The 15573-nt window shown below is 49.5% G+C and overlaps 2 protein-coding genes across 2 annotated transcripts; both read right to left on the bottom strand.

Annotated features, from left to right (window-relative positions):
- Positions 1-406: 406 nt before the first annotated feature.
- On the bottom strand, positions 407-1841 carry SAPCD1 (suppressor APC domain containing 1). Its single transcript, XM_052649698.1, has 5 exons — positions 1728-1841; positions 1372-1512; positions 781-876; positions 596-685; positions 407-502 (listed from the first exon to the last, which is right to left on the bottom strand). Exons 1-5 carry the CDS (start codon positions 1839-1841, stop codon positions 407-409), a joined length of 537 nt encoding a protein of 178 aa, XP_052505658.1.
- Positions 1842-2305: 464 nt separating this feature from the next.
- On the bottom strand, positions 2306-15487 carry MSH5 (mutS homolog 5). Its single transcript, XM_052648858.1, has 24 exons — positions 15350-15487; positions 14957-15080; positions 14428-14508; positions 14180-14242; positions 13376-13497; positions 13081-13190; positions 12789-12824; positions 12352-12434; positions 11548-11593; positions 8501-8639; positions 8322-8384; positions 6452-6580; positions 6080-6152; positions 5810-5919; positions 5504-5584; positions 5192-5279; positions 4790-4979; positions 4563-4689; positions 4010-4159; positions 3584-3658; positions 3258-3401; positions 2931-3068; positions 2697-2770; positions 2306-2474 (listed from the first exon to the last, which is right to left on the bottom strand). The coding sequence occupies exons 1-24, from the start codon at positions 15485-15487 to the stop codon at positions 2363-2365; spliced, it is 2496 nt and encodes an 831-aa protein (XP_052504818.1). The 3' UTR covers positions 2306-2362.
- Positions 15488-15573: the final 86 nt, after the last annotated feature.

Below are 15573 nucleotides of genomic sequence, written 5' to 3'. Positions count from 1 at the left end.
GGGGGGGCGGCGCGCAGGCCGGGCTTCCCAGGTGGGTAAAGAACCAATGCAGGAGACCTAAGAAGCATGGGTTCGATCCTGGGTCAGCAAGATTCCCTAGAGGAAGGCATGGCAACCCACTCAGGTATTCTTGCCTGGAGATTCCCATGAACAGAGGAGCCTGGTGGGCTCGCAAAGGGTCAGACATGCCTGAAGCAACTGAGCATGCATGCATAGGGAAGAGTGAGAGCATGAAATACCAAAAAAGATAAAATGGAAGTTTTCAGGAGCAGAGAAAAAACTTTACACCAGTATATTTGGATTTCAGTTGACCTCCCACCCAGAGCCATTTAGTTGTTGAGTTGGAATAAGGAGGCTAGGGGTTCTCTCAGTCTCGTTGGCATGACTGAGGGGACCAAAGGAGCCTTTAGACACGGGTAGGGCCCCTCCGTCCATGGGGGCAGCCTGGCTGAGCCGTCTCCCCTGTTTGCTGAATGCCTCCTTTCTGCTGCCTTGACATCTCCTGGCGAAGAGGAGAGAGACAGTCTGGATGTCTGTGTTCCTCACTCCCGCAGCTGGCAGCCAGGGCTCCTGCCCCACCCCCACCACCACCCACCTGTTGCCGCCATGTGTCCTGTTTCCTTGGCCTTCCCTTCCAGTCCTGGGTGGTGCAGGAACTAGCTTTGTTTGGGAGATGTGGGAAGAACTAGGGGGAATGCTGTTTTGTTAGACCAGTGCAGACCCCAAGTCCCGTCTTCATCCCCATTTCCCAAAAGTCTAAACTGAAAACAATAAACTCACCTTCCCCTGAAGCAGATTCTGCAAGCAGATGTTCACTCTCTGAATCTGGGCTAACTGGGGGCCACCGGGCTCTGAGTGTAAATCCGTTAGAAAATTCTAGAGGAATTGGAGGCAGACAACATGGTGACAACTTGAGTTCCATCTGCCACTCTTCTCCTGCCTCCACAGGCCATTCCTTTCCTCCATCCAGACCCCTCAGTCCAGTTTCCTGCCAGGCAGGTGGGCAATTCCAGTACTCTCTGCTTCATCTCTGTAACAGTCCAGTTCTTCAGCCCCTCAAATCGCATGGTCCCCACTTTCTCTATTCTTTATGGATCCTCCCTGCCCATCCCAGCTCATTGGAACAATCCAGGCCACTCCCCCAGCTCCATGGAGTGATCCAAATTGTGTCCCTCTGAATAGAATGCGGACCAGCCTTCTCTAGGCCCAATTATGAACACTGACCTAACACTTGGGGGCATCCTGTCATTACAATGCTGCTTTCCATTCTGGATCCCTGTCCATTAACACTTGCCTTTCCAGGATGGTGTCAAGCTGTGTCCACCCATCCCTGCAACCCCTGCCCCCCCATCCCTTGGGTCAGCCCCATACCTCACCAAGGGCCCCCACGTGCAGCTGCTGTTGCTGAGCTTCCCTCAGACGGCCCTCATACCAGGCCTGGCTATGCTCCAGCAGCTCCAGCCCCTGCCAAAGGGCGTCCTGCTCCCGCTCCAGTGCCTGCATCCTCTGCAGCTGAAAAGGCAAGGAGCAAAGGCTGACTCACTCTACAGCAGGGTGATGGGCCATGCTTGGCTTCACTGTCTGCTCACTGACTGTGAGTCCAGACTGGCCACTGAGGACCTGCACGGCGAGTGAAAGCAGGGGGCTGGAGCTGTGAGTCCTCAAAATTGATGGGGACTGTAGGGGAGATGGGCTTCCCCAGGATTTCTTGTGGGACTGATACTCACCCAGAGGAAGAAGCTCCGGGCCCCTGGGTCTTGGCGGCTTGTCTCCAGTGGCAGCAACAGAACCGTGTAGGGGGCTTGCACCAGGGGCCACCCACCGGGACCCCGGCTCCCCATGGCTCTGAGGTGGGAAGGGTGGAGCCACGCCCACTGGTGCAGGGCTGGGCCCTCCCTTTCCCCCAGCTTTGTACTGGTCCTGCCTAGCCTTTCAGCCTCTTAGAGCCCTTCCAGCTGGGTCTGTCTGAGGCCAGGGTGTTCCTACTTTGAAGGAAAAGAACATCTTGGGCTTCTGTCTTCTGTCTCATCTGTTTTTGTAGGGCCTGATGCAGTGGCTGGTTCTCATAAAGTCCCCCTGGTAGAGCCTGAGGCCTCCCTCCAGCAGTAATACTGTATTTACAATGAGGCAAGGCAAGTTCCTCTGCAGACTGCTGGTTCCTGTTTCATCTCTTTCCTGCTCGCTTTGCTTTGTTTTGGCTGGTCTAAGGAAACAACAACTTTCTCCAAAATAAGCTTTATTACTAACATGTAACAGAACTTCCAGGGAAACAGAGAACTCTGGTTCTGAGGGAGGTAAGGAAACAAGGAGGCCTGGCAGCCTTCGGGGGTTTGGGACCTGGAGGAAGGCCCGGGAAGGACTCTCAGAGGATGGTGGTGGCAGCAGGCAGCACCTCCTGACTCATGAAAATGTCCAGGTCCAGGCTGGGATCTTCCAAATCCAGTTTCAGAAACTTATCTACTAATGTCTGGCAACTGAAGGGAGAGAAAAGAGTGAGGTTTGGGGGAGGACGGATAACAGAGTCCCTGAGCAGAGGGGAGAGGATGCAGCACAGGAAATCCAAGACCTTGAGAATTTAGGAGTTTCCGAAAGAAACTGAATCATTAAAGGGCAAAGAGGTTGTCTGAGTCCCTGGAAGGGGCAGAAGAGCTGCAGAACATGGACCCTGAGAACAAGCACCCTGGGCCTGCACTCACTTTTCCATTTGCTTCTCCTTTAGCAGCTCCTGGACAGGTTTGATGGGCTTTCCACTGCGGATCAAGTCTGAAACCTGGGACCAAGGAGGAAGGGGTAGGGGTGGGGGTGGATATTGGGTAAGAGAAGAGAAAGTATGGGTCAGAAGTTCCATGGGCCCAGAAATCCGGACCCCTGAGAGAAGCAGGGACAGTGGATGGGAGCCCTGATGAAGGTGGTTGCTCTTCGGGCCTCACCTGCTTGCCACGAGCAATGAGTTTCTCAGGAAGCCCTGCCTGGGTAGCTGTGTGGGAGGCGTGGCTGGCACGGGCAACACCTTCGCAAACTTGATAGAAGAAGACAAGGTCATCCCCATCCTCACAGGTCTCCATGGTCTTCAAAGAGAATAAAAGGGGACAGGGTTCATCAGTCATCCTGCTTCCTGCCCCAATACCCTTGGTCAGTCGCTGTTGAGAGTAAGAAATGGAAAGGGACATGGTCCCTGTTCCAATGCAGGAGCCAGTTCCCAGCTCTGGGAAATGCTCAGCCTCGGGGCCCCTGGGGAGCTGGGTAGGTCTCCTCACCAAGTACTGCACAAGCGGCCCCTGTGGCAGCAGCTGCAGGTGAACAAGGCTCAGAAAGTTGGTGGCCACAAAGACATGGGGACACGTGGGTCCAAGTGCCAGCCAGTGTCGGATCACGGCAGCTAGCAGCGCAAGCCCATCCACCTGCAGAGTGCAGGGGGAAGGTGTGGAGCCACAGGTGCCCCGGGCGCCCCCTCCTCCTGCCGGGCCTTCCCTCCTCATGCCCACACACCCCTATTCTTTTCCAGAAGCCCAGCCCCACCCTCCTGCTCTTTCACCCTCCTTCATCTTCCTCTCCTTAGTTCCTCATTAGCTTTTGCCCTTACCGTGTTGGTTCCCTTTCCGAATTCATCCACTAGGACCAGTGAGCGCTCGGTGCCATTGTTCACCGCTTTCGCCACCTGCTGGGCACCCGGTGGATAAGGGAGAGTTTCATAAACATTCGAGGCCTGGCACTGACCAGTGTGCCTGCGAATAAAGATGCTTGAATACGTGTCCACCCTACTGAACTGCAAGTTCTTTAATGGCGAGACGCAAGTTTTGTTCATCCTTTCACTGACAACAGTGCCTCACACAAAGCCAGGGACTAGCAAAGGTCCATGGCATTGATTATCCTGGTTTCTGAAGTGGGTGCTCCCTGCCCCTAGCGTAAAGAACAGGCAGCAGAAGGAAATTTTTTCCTGTTCTGACCGTTTTTCAGGGCTAGGGTTTCTTCCCCATTATCCCCTCCCCCACCCCTGCCTCCTCTTGACCTGGTTGAGGTCGATCATGAAGGTGGAAAGGCCAAGGGAGATGGATTCACAGCTGTGAATTCGGGTGAAGATGGCGTCTACTGCCCCGATTTCAGCTTCCTCTGCCGGCACAAAGCTGCCCACCAGGGCCATGAATGTGATCAAGCCTACCTGAATAAAGGAGGAGACAGGTACAGTGCCTGGTGGTGTGGGCTGAGGTGAAGGTGAGGCTAATCTCAGGAGAGAACGATAGATCAAGATAGAAGGACACAGTTTAACAGCCCCTTCGGCTCACTTTAGAGTCAGTGAAAAGTGGCAGGGAGTGGGCAGAGGCATGCTGAGAACAGCATGGACCTCCTCGGAGGTGGGAGAGGCGGACTCAGGTCAGAGGATGGTCATTGGCACATGGCCCTCCCTCAGGTAAATGAGAACATGGCAGGGAGAGAGACAGCGGGTGTGAGTCTGTTCACGGCACGTGGGGTCAGAGCACAGTGGGGAAGAGCGGTGGGGGCCTGGGGTGCCTGGGAGGCGGGGTGTGGGGATGATGGAGGAGGCAGCGCGGGGGCTCGTCTACCTGTTTGAGGTAGATGCTCTTCCCTGAGGAGTTGGGTCCGGTGATGACTTTGACCCTCCCTATGTCCCCCCCGCACTCTGCAGAGTTGGGCACGAAGGTTCGGGCACGGAGTTCCATCAGCGGATGCCTGCAGCCGGTGCAAAGTTACCTTGCATGTAGCCTGTGGATCCAGAACATGGGGCCTTTGGGCCCCCCGTGTCTATTTCTCCACCCATTTCTGTCCTCACCTGCCATTCTGGATTCGTACCCCGAGGAGCTGTGGGGAGTAACGGGGCCTTGAGTAGCCGTAGTCTCGGGCGGCACTGGCAAGAGCCAACAGGACGTCCAGGCGGGAGGCAAGGTCCAACACCCGGGTCAAGACGGCTGCCCGCGCCAGCACCTGGCATTGCAGCTGGTGCATCAGCAGGGTCTCCTGGTCTGGGGGCAGGGGAGGGAAGGAGCTGGTGTCAGCTCCAGGGGAGAGCAAAGGAGAGACAAAGAAGCCAGCAGACGAACCTAGAAACCATCTGAAATCCCAGAGACACTCAGAAAAGGCAGAGTTAGAGAGAGAGGGGGAATAGCAGAAAGGAAAGGAGCCTATCGGAATCGCCTCCACGCTGCCCGGTCCGCTCCAGCCACTCGCTTCTCACCCCGGATGTCACAGTGCAGGTCCCCCAGCAGTGCATCCAGCTCCTTGGTTCGAGCACTTCGATAGTGCAGCTTCTCCTCTGAGAGGAACTGGGTACAAGGGTTCAAAGCTATGGGCTTTGCATCTCTCCATCCTCATCCTCTCTCACCCCACCCTAGCCCTGGCCTTGATTTCTTTCTCCTTTGTCTCAGAGCTGGTAAAGATACAATAGTGAAAGAGGGATCCCACACTGGGCAGAGATGATGGGGAAAGGCCCTCCCTCAGCTGCTGACTGCCTTTCCTTATTGCCCCCTACAGAGGTCAAGGGACTCACCATGAAGTCCAGACCTTCAATCTCAAAGTCACTGGTCTCCACCATGGAAGGCAGGCGGGGAATAGAAAGAAGGAAGCCAATCTGGGGAGAGTAAAGAAGAGATAAAGCAAGGAGTGATGCTCTGGGCACTTTCTTTAGAAGTAGCCAGAGTCCCCCAAATGCTTCCCTCAGGGGCCTAAGCACCAAAGAGTGTTCACATTCTTCTGATTTCTCCAGGAGTTTTCTTATCTACCAATGTGTCCTTCCTAAGCCTCATGTCTCCCTAAGGCCTTCGGGGAGTGCACCGCCCCCGCCTCCTGCCCTCACCAGAGGAATGTAGATGACACTGCATGAAGGAATCCGGGAATCCAGGTTCTCCAGCTCCTTCCGAGCCACCTCAGTGAGGAAACTGGGAAGTCCCATCAGTCTTCGTTTTTCTAAGAGCGTGGAAGACACGTGGATATCAAAAGTAAGGCTCCCACCCTGGTTGCGATGATCATCCCCACTTGCAGGGGTCACCTGTGGAGGACAGTACCCCATCGCAGGGCAGGTTCATGTTTCAGAGCTCAGGGACCCATCCGTACACCTAACACTCACTCTCATCAATTTCAGGATCTATGTTGGGGAGGACTGTGAAGCGATTTTCAGCAAGGCTGCCCTCGAAGTCCACCTGAGGAGACAAGAAATCCAGGTTCTTTCCATCCAGCACAATCTCATCCTATTCCTCACCTCTACCCGGGCCCCAACTCGCCCTTCAGTCCTGGCTTTAACCCTGACCCTCTAGGCCTCAAGGCACACCCCTGATGTCTGCCATCCCATCTTCTGGCCATCCAGCTGCCCTCAGTGTCTCCCATGCATCCTCGTTTTCCACACCATATTCCCCAGAGCTCCCACCCGTTGTTCTCCATTATTTAGATCCATCTCTCTCCCCTAGTTTCCCAGGAGATCTGCCTCTTTCGTTCCACTCACCACTTTCCCAATGAGGCTGGCAATGTGGTGCAGGTCATCTGAGAACTCTTGGGCAATGTCCCGGAAGAGCTGAATGGACTGGGGCAGGGAGCGGCAGGCGTCCCTCAGGCCAAGGGCACTGTACACTGTCTGTAGGAGAAATGGACAGAGGAGGGTGGCCCGTACCCGGGCTGGGCTGAGGTGAGGGGACAGGGCTGGATGGAGAAGAACAAAGACCAATAGGGAAAAACATAATAACAGAGACGGAGGAGCTCTCAAAGGCAAAAAAGAAACCAAGAGAAAATAGCATCTGCAAATCTCTTCACCAGGCATCACACTAAGCACTGAGACTCTGAAGACAACAAAGACAGGAGGGTCCCTTGTCCCACAAGGGCTCTTAGTCTAGTGAGGAAGACAGAAATAAACCCAGAAGATTTAAAAATAAAGTGGTAGGTGCTTTGATAGAGATTTGTACAGTGTCCCAAGAGAGAAGTTTGTACAGAGGAAGGAGAAAGAGAAATAGGGATATGAAAGGCAGAGAAGAAGTAAATAGGCAGTAGGGGCAATGCCAGCATTTGGGTGAGAGAGCATGAAGACCGGACGGGTGAGAGTCACTGAGAGTTAATTCCCAGCGTGAAGGTCAGTGACCTGGGGTGGCTTCTCTAACCAGGGATTAGATTGAGTGCACAAACCCAATCCAAAGGACATTTACTGGCCCTTACTCTGTGTCAAAGGACATATAGAGTATATAAATCAAAGGGCTTATAATCTAGCCATGATGGAAACAAACAAGCAGCAAAAACAATGGCTACCCACAAAAAAGCCTGATCAAATTGTGGAACTAACTAAAATTACTAAGGAAGTTCACAGAATAAGACTTACATGGGGCTTCCCTGGTGGCTTCGTGGTAAAGAATCCTCCTGCCAAGGCAGTAGACACAGGTTTGATCCCTTGTCTAGGAAGATCTCACATGCCTTGGAGCAACTAAGCCCAAGTCACTGAGCCTGTGGCAGTGCACAACTATTGAGTCTGTGCTCTAAAACCTTGGAGAGGCTTCCCAGGTGGCAGAGTGGTAAATAATCCACCTGCAGTGCAGGAGATGTGGGAGATGTGGGTTTGATCCCTGAGTCGGGAAGATCCCCTGGAGGAAGAAATGGCAACCCATTCCAGTATTCTTGCCTGGAGAATCCCACAGGCAGAGGAACCTTGGTGGGCTACAGTCCATGAGGGTGCAAAGAGTTGCACACGACTGAGCATGCATGCACGCACTAGAGCCTGGGAACCGCAACTACTGACGCCTGTGCATCCTAGAGCCCGCGCTCCCCAACAGGAGAAGCCTCTGTAGTGAAAAGCCTGCGCACCACAACTGGAGAGTAGCCCCCACTCACCGCAGCTAGAGAAAAGCCTGTACAGCAAAGAAGACCCAGCACAGCCATAAACAATAAATAATTTTAAAAACCATTACATTTAAGAGATGAATAGAAATATAAATGAGATAATTGACAATAATAAAATATTCATTTTTAGGTAAGACAGTGGTATTGTTCTCTTTAAAAAAATAATTTTCTTTTAGAAATCATATTGAAATATTTATGGGTGAAGTGACGTGATGGCTGGGAATTGCTTCAAAATAATCCAAGAAAAGGAAAGAGAAGAGAGATGTGAAACAAGATTTGCATAAGTCAAAGTGTTAAAGCTACATGGTGGGTACATGAGGGTTCATTATATCATTCTCTTGAAAATTTTTTTGACAATTTCCATGCTACAAATTTTTTTTTTTTTTTTTTAAGGTGCTGGGATAAAGTTGGACATGGGGACAAGAGTAAAGAGGGTTTGGGACACATGCTGGGGGCTTACCCTGGATTTCTAGGTTCAAGAAGGGAGGTCTTACCTTGTAAAGAACCTGCCAGTCACTGACCTTGGTGTGGGACAACTTCATGCGTTTAAGAATCAGCTACAGTCGGACAAGGAGACAGTTGCTGGTTTCCTTCTCCCACTCTAATGGCCCTCAAGATGCCCACCACTCCTCGGCCTCCTTCCCCACCTCCCGGCCCCTCAACCCAGGCTCACAGGCACGTTCTTGATGTGACCCAACAATCGGTGCAGCATCTGAGCCATGTCCAGATTCTGGGGTAACAGGAAAAACTGAATGACATCCAGACGGGAATTCAGTTCCCCCAGGTCCTGGGTTGGACGTGTGAACCACAGCCTGGAAGTAAGGGTTGGAGTGGAGAGACCAGGAATTACAGCTGTTCTTACCAGTGTCTTGATCTCAACTTGGGAAAATGTGCCCTTGGAGGGCCCTGGGGGATGGTGGCAATGTGTATTGGTACACATTGTAAGTACAGTGTCCTATCTATGCAGGTGTGTTTATTCACACCTACTGAAAATCTCTGGATGTGAGCATAACCGTGACTGTGTATCTCAGTTGTGATGGATATGACCATGTGTCATTCCCTGTGGATATGTGATGGAGCTTTTCAATATTTTTAGAGGGAGAACAGCGTGTTGAGGCATTTGAATTCCAACACTCTAGCTCTCTCTGCAGCTGAGTAGGAGTGAGTCAGAAAGAGTTTGCATATCTGTATTTAGCTGTGAAATAGCACAGACATTCGTCTTTTCATGTCCTTCCTATGAAAGTATGTAACTGTTCCATGTAGAATGATAAGTCCTCAATTCTTAAGTCCTCAAGGTCATGCCTGCAGGGAAGAAAGTATTGGGTAGAGGTACTTAAAGAGCTTCACAACATTGTCTTATTTTTAAACTGGCTAGTGGAAACACAGAGGTTTATATTATGATTACTGCCTTTTATGTGGCTGAAGTATTTCCTGACAAATTAAATTATTATACAGAAATAAATGTCTCATCTGTGTTTCTCTAATCCAGGGAGGGTATCTCTATCTATGGCCATGAAGAGTAGTGAGACGCTATCATGACCTGGGAGGCCACGGATTCCTTCCTGCATTAGAGCAAGCCATTAGGTATACCATTTTGTATAAGAGCCAACCTGTGAAGACACTGGGGCCTAAGGATGTGTATCTCACACTGAGTCTATGGCCACTTATTCTTTGTTAGAACACCCTAGGTTAGAATGAAATGGAGGACTCATTTGGATTCAAGGGTGAGTTTCAGGCACCTCTGGTTCCTGGGCACAGGGGAGCAGAGGTGCCTGAGGCAGCGTAGGCCAGTCTGTGAATACCTTCTCCCCATGGGATCACCAGACAGGCTTCCTTATAAAACACCTGAGTGTCTCCGACTTATGTACTTCAAGTGCCTGGAGGTCTTGGTCAAGTCAGGCTCAAGTCAGTTGAGATGAGGTCCTTAGAAGATAAGCAAATTGTCCAAAGTCATGGCCCTAGTAAGGACAGCTGGATTTCAAAATTAGATCTCCAGACTGCTTGGACATCACTCTTCAGAGCATACTGTGACAGTCACCTTCCAGGTTCCTTGTCTGGCTTTAGATCAGCTGGGCCCTTAGCTGATCATCAGGTTGTGATTCTATGCTCTATGGGGGTCCTATCTAGGGAATCTGCACTCTCCCTCACTTTTGATTCAGTTCTCTTCTCCTCTGAGAATTCCTTTCCTTTCATCCTTCATTGAGATTAGAGATCTGTACCTAAAGAACTAGAGAATGTAGGGGTAATTAAATTACCTCACCAATTATCTGGTGATGACTTCATAGATAATCCTAAATTAACCTCCAAGATATTGCAGGGCAGGTGGCATGGGAAAAGGATTGTGTACCTGCAGGCTAGCAAAGGTTTCCTAACTTTTTAGAGATGATGTAACCAGTGTGCTTGCATTCTACTTCATAGAGGGTTATGTGCTGAGGTAACAGGAATGTGCCATGGCATAGCATTCACTCACTTGCATAGAGGGCAAGTAGATTCACTAAGTGCTAATTCCAACCTGATGTGACAGTGCAATTAAAAAACATAAATAAGCACTATGTTACCACACAGCAAGATGCATGCCAACACACTCAGAGGTGCCTGTGAAAGCTTCACCAAAAAGGTGATAGTTGGGTTGCACCTTGAAGAGGATGTCAGATTCTCATCAGTGGAGAACAGGGGAGAGACTTTCTAAAGGGAACAGCATCAATGTAGCCTGGAGGGGGAATTCTCTGGTGGTCCAGTGGTTAAGACTCCACATTTTCACTGTGAGGGCCCAGGTTCATCCGTGGTCTGGGAACTAAGATCCCAAGTCTTGTGGCCAAACAACAACAACGACAAAAAATAACCATACACTTGAAGAGATAAGCCTTGAAATTAAAATTGAGGGACCTGAGCATTGTACTCTTCATCCTGTAGGTAATGAGGGAGCCTCCTAAGATTTGTCTTTTGTTTTTACTTAAGGTTTAAAAAATAGGGGAGTGACATGTTCAGATCTCTGTTTTGGAATGGCAATTATTTTAGAATGAAGAATAGTTTGGGGAAGAGTTTAGAGGCAGAGACACCAATTTGAAGGTGAATGCAATGCTCCAGGTTAAAGAAGAAGATAGCCAGAATTAGAACAGAGGGAAGAGCGAGAAGGGGATGGCTGGGAGAGACATTTCAGGATAGAATCAATAGGTCTTAGTGAATAACTGAATATAGGGGGTGAGCGAGAAGCATCAATCCAAGGTTCAGAGCTTGAAAAGCTATATTGCCAGCAACTCCACTAAGCAGAAAAGGGAATGCAGAAAGTAAGAACAGGGCCAGTGGGCACAGGTTTGGATGCTCTGAGTTTGAGCTTCCTGTGGAAATTGCAGGTGGCAATGATAGGCAAAAGAGTGTTCCACATGTGGGGCTCAGAACTAGAGATACTAATTTGAAAGTTATCAGAGAACAGCTCACATCTGAAGTGTTCTTAATCATTAAAGATATTACCATGTGTACACTGCTGTCTTGTGATTGTGTTTCTGCTGCGAGTACGTGAGAAAGTTCGTGTGTCATCCATCAATGGGTTTGTATGTATCTGTGCTGACAATGTAAAATGAGAGTAACACACCACATGGGGTCATTGTAAGGACTAAAGGCATTTAGACAGCATTTGGGAAAGGGCAGCTGTTTTCATTACTGTTAAGGGTGGTGTGTTTGAGGCTATAGGCGGCATGCACATGTGTGACTCTTGCTCACCTGAGCAGCTTCTCTCCCCACTTACAGCGGCATCTATTGAGGATTCCTGTTGGGGTAGGGAGTGAGCCTGTTACAAGCAGGGGCAGAGAAAGGAATGTATGGATGTGTCTAAGCTGAGGCATCAGGGTCAGAGGTTTGGGTGCTGGGCTGGCTGGCTTGGGGGTTAGTCCCCAGATACAGGACACAAAGGCAGCCAAAGCCAGCGTCTGGCCACAAGTCTGAGCCGGGATTACCTTACATGGGCCTGGGGGAGGGAATGAGCACTCACAGGAACACTCAGCCAGAAAAATATTCCGAGTAGGCACAGTTAGACTCACAAAAAGCCCAACACATATACGTAAACATTAGACCCAACCCACTGAGATGCACAGTGAAACCACGTGGATACTTGGTGATGTCCCCAACACAGCCTAAAGCCTGAGACAACTATAAGAGATAAGACTCTATGCAAAACAAACACAAAAGTTATGCAACTACATAACTCTCCTCTATACATAGGGTTTCCCAAAGTCCCTAGACAGGTACATCACTAGTACAAACATTCATACAAACCCAAGGAATAAAGACGGAGTTGGTAAAGTAGGGAATGCTATGCAAATGACATGGGACAACTATACTGGACAAGGCTTCGGGGAGATGCCCAACCTCAAGAAGGGTACAAAGAAGATAATAAAGCTGGACTAGAGCAGAAGTGACAGCTGGAAGTGGGGTAAAGTGAGAAGAGAGGGGCTGGGATCCATCTCTGGAGGCAGCTGCTTTTCTGGCAGGCCTGTGCAGTGTGGGATGAGGGACAGGTACACCTACCAAAGAGGCTGAGCCCCTCCTTGAGTCCGCTGGCCACTTTGTACACCGAGGGGTGAGACTCACTCTTAAATATCTGCAGAACACTATCAGGGAGAAATTAGGGTCATTTGGATTTTTAAAGGTGATTGAGAAAGTGGAATGGGGATTGGGAATCTCTCCTGAGATCAATTCTTTTTTTTTTTTTTTTTTGAGATCAAGTCTTGATGTAAGGTTTGTCCCTCACTGCTCTCTGCCTCAGTTTCTCCATTTAGATAAGGAGGGTAACAACTTTGTATTTTTCTTCTTCTCTCCTCTCACCCCCCACTTCTCTTTCCTTCAGGGAGAGAAATCTTAATAGCCCCAGGATTAAAGAAACTGAAGCCCCATTAGGATTATTACAGCATTAAGCTTAATCCTTCTCCCTCCCCAAAGATGACAGCCTGCCTCCATCTCCTTACCTGTAAGTGTCTTGATCTATGCTCACCAGATTGGTTCTGAGAACAGAAAACAAGCAGAAAGGAAGGTGGCTGGGGTATGAGAGGTCTGAGTTCATTCCTAAGTCCCACCTGCTTAGCCCTCCTTCAAGAAGACTGTCAGTTTTCTCCCCAGAGCTCCACACCCTCTCAGGAACCCTGTGTGTCCTGGAGCACTTTACCAGATGGGTCACTGCCACCACTCTCCAACCTGCCTTACTTTCCCAGGCTTCCCAATCCCACCTTGCTTTGGTTGAGGTTAGGGTAAGTCACCTACAACACAAATTTCTTAAAGCCTAGGATGGGGACGCTGACGTTATATTCTTCTAGTTCAACCCCGATTCTTCTTCGACCCAGGAACTTGAGCAGTCCTCCAAGTGCTCGAACCTAGGAGGAGATCGGTAGTGGAGCTGGGCTAAATCCCAGTGTCTTGGTAGCTGGACAACACCAGGAAGAACTAATATTTTCCAGGACTGGGCTAGTACCTCCAGGACTCAACCCTAGTGTCCAGATGCTTGTGCCTTTTTCTAATCTGCTACATCCCAGCCCTTATCTCGCAAGACCCATCTCACCATGAGGAGGCAGTCAAAGGGGATGATGGAGGAGAGGAAGAGGATTTTCTCGGTGGTGGTCATGGAGTCTGGGATGAAGGAGTAGTTTCCAGAAAGGAGGCGCTGTTTGCTTATCTCCAGGCCTATTTTGAGGGGGGAATGGGAGGGAAAGATCTTGTAGCCCCAATCTTCATCTTATTTTAAGAATGAGAAAACAGAGAGATGATGTGGCTTGCCAAATTCACACAGGCAATTAGTGAAAAGCTGAAACAAGAACCAAATTTTAGACTCTCTCTTTAGTCTACATATAATATAAAGACGTTTGGCTGGGAACATAAGCTGAGAAAGATAAATGGCTGAGGTGAGTAAGATATCTATCTGGAATTGAGGATTGTGGGTCGAAAAATCATAATAGAGGAATTTAAGATAGAACATTCCATGTCCTTTTCACAAACCTGGGAAGATAATGGAAGTGCCTTCTAGATCAGTAAGGTAACTGAGGTAGTGCCTTTTCTTTTTTTTTTTTGAACTAAGAGGCAAATGGCTTTGGCTTAAAAGGGAAAATGCCAACAATCAAAACTGACCAAAAAATATTACCACACCCTCTTTCAGGGAGGGCCCTCATCCCTAAACAAGCCTAAACCACAGGTTATTAAAGGTAGGGATTAGGAGAGATTGTGAGGAGACTGGTCATGGGGCCTGAAGAACATACAGATTTAGAATGAGACAGGGCTGAGAGGAGACCTCTGATGATGAAACTGGAATTAGGAGAAAGGGTCACATAACTGGGATGGGGGTGTGGGTAAAGAAAAAAGGAGGAGATACCAAAATCCACACTTGGCAAAAATATGATTTCGGGTCTCTTAGGCTCCCTGTGCTCTTGAGAGGCTGTAAAGGAAACAAAGAAAGGGCCATCAGTCTGTACATCATAGTCCTTTTGCCTCTTTCCCATCTTCCCTCTCACCCAATTCTGATCTCCTGGCTGTAGCTCCGCACAAGACCCTTTAATCTCTGGAACATTCCGTAATTTTGTCCTTCCCCATTTTTCCTCTTTTCCCTTTTTCAGTCCTTACCAAGCTTCCCCAGAAACCGAGTCATATTCTCATCCTGTTTGGCACTTGTAACAACAGACCGGGGATCGATTTCATCCAGAACTTGGAAGGAGAATGGAGAGCAAATGAGTTCCAGGATCTTTATCTCTTGACTAAAAGGGAACCTGTAACCCTCCCTTTGTTATCTCCCTTCACCCCTCAAAAACTTATTTCCTCCAAAAGCAGGGAGGGCCCCCCACTTTGGGAGAAGTAGGAGTCACATATGAAATTAGAAAAAGAAAGAGCAATAAGACTGATGGGTAATGGGAGGGAAGAGGGGTGCCCATGAGATTATCACCGGATGGTAAACCCCTAAAGGACAGACATGACTGATTTGCTCAGGACTATATCTTCAGCACCTGATATGTTTGTGAATAATGAGATGAATTCCTGAAAACAATAAAGGGAGCCTCTAGGAGTCAACTAATAAAATAGATTGAGTCAGGTAAGGCCATATGAATGAAATACACTTCCAGTGCCAGCATAGGGGAATTCCTAGTTCTGTCCTTACCTCTTTGAAGCAGCTTGAGGCTCTCGTGGTCTGGGGCATCTGGCATAAAGTGGATGGTGGAGTCACTAGTATCATAGTAGGCAATGCCCAGGTATCCTGAATTCCACAGGACACACAGATGAATCTGCCGGCAAGGAGGAAAGAAAACTAATATTTGAACTACTTATAAGTACAGGGTTGGGCCATGTCTTATTTAATTTTAATTATTTTATCGACTCTCAGAGATAGGTATCATCACCCCCATTCAGTAAATGTGGAATCGACACTCAGCGGAGGGAAGTGACTAGCCCAGGTCTTCCCAGCCCCTTTATATTCTAACAATCAGGCGTTCCAATCAATTTCCGGCTCTGTCGAGCTCCTGCTCCTCCAACAGCGCCTCTACCCCTACAAGACCTCAGCAGGCTCCTCCTCTCCCTCCTCCTCGGGCTCCTGGGGGCCCGGCACTGAAGCCACCGTGGGGAAGCTGGCCGAGGCCTCCCCGGGTCCTGGTCCGTTCGGCGTCCTGGCTGGGGTCGCTGCTACCGAAGCCATGGCTTTGGAGGCTCTATGGATGCAGAGAATGAAGACAGTTCTGGAGCGAGAGCTCACTTGCTAGGAGGCGGGGGTAGCGGGGCGCG

The sequence above is a fragment of the Budorcas taxicolor genome, chromosome 11 (genome assembly GCF_023091745.1).
Source record: "Budorcas taxicolor isolate Tak-1 chromosome 11, Takin1.1, whole genome shotgun sequence".
Classification (NCBI taxonomy): domain Eukaryota; kingdom Metazoa; phylum Chordata; class Mammalia; order Artiodactyla; family Bovidae; genus Budorcas; species Budorcas taxicolor.
This window is presented reverse-complemented; position numbering and strand designations above follow the sequence as displayed.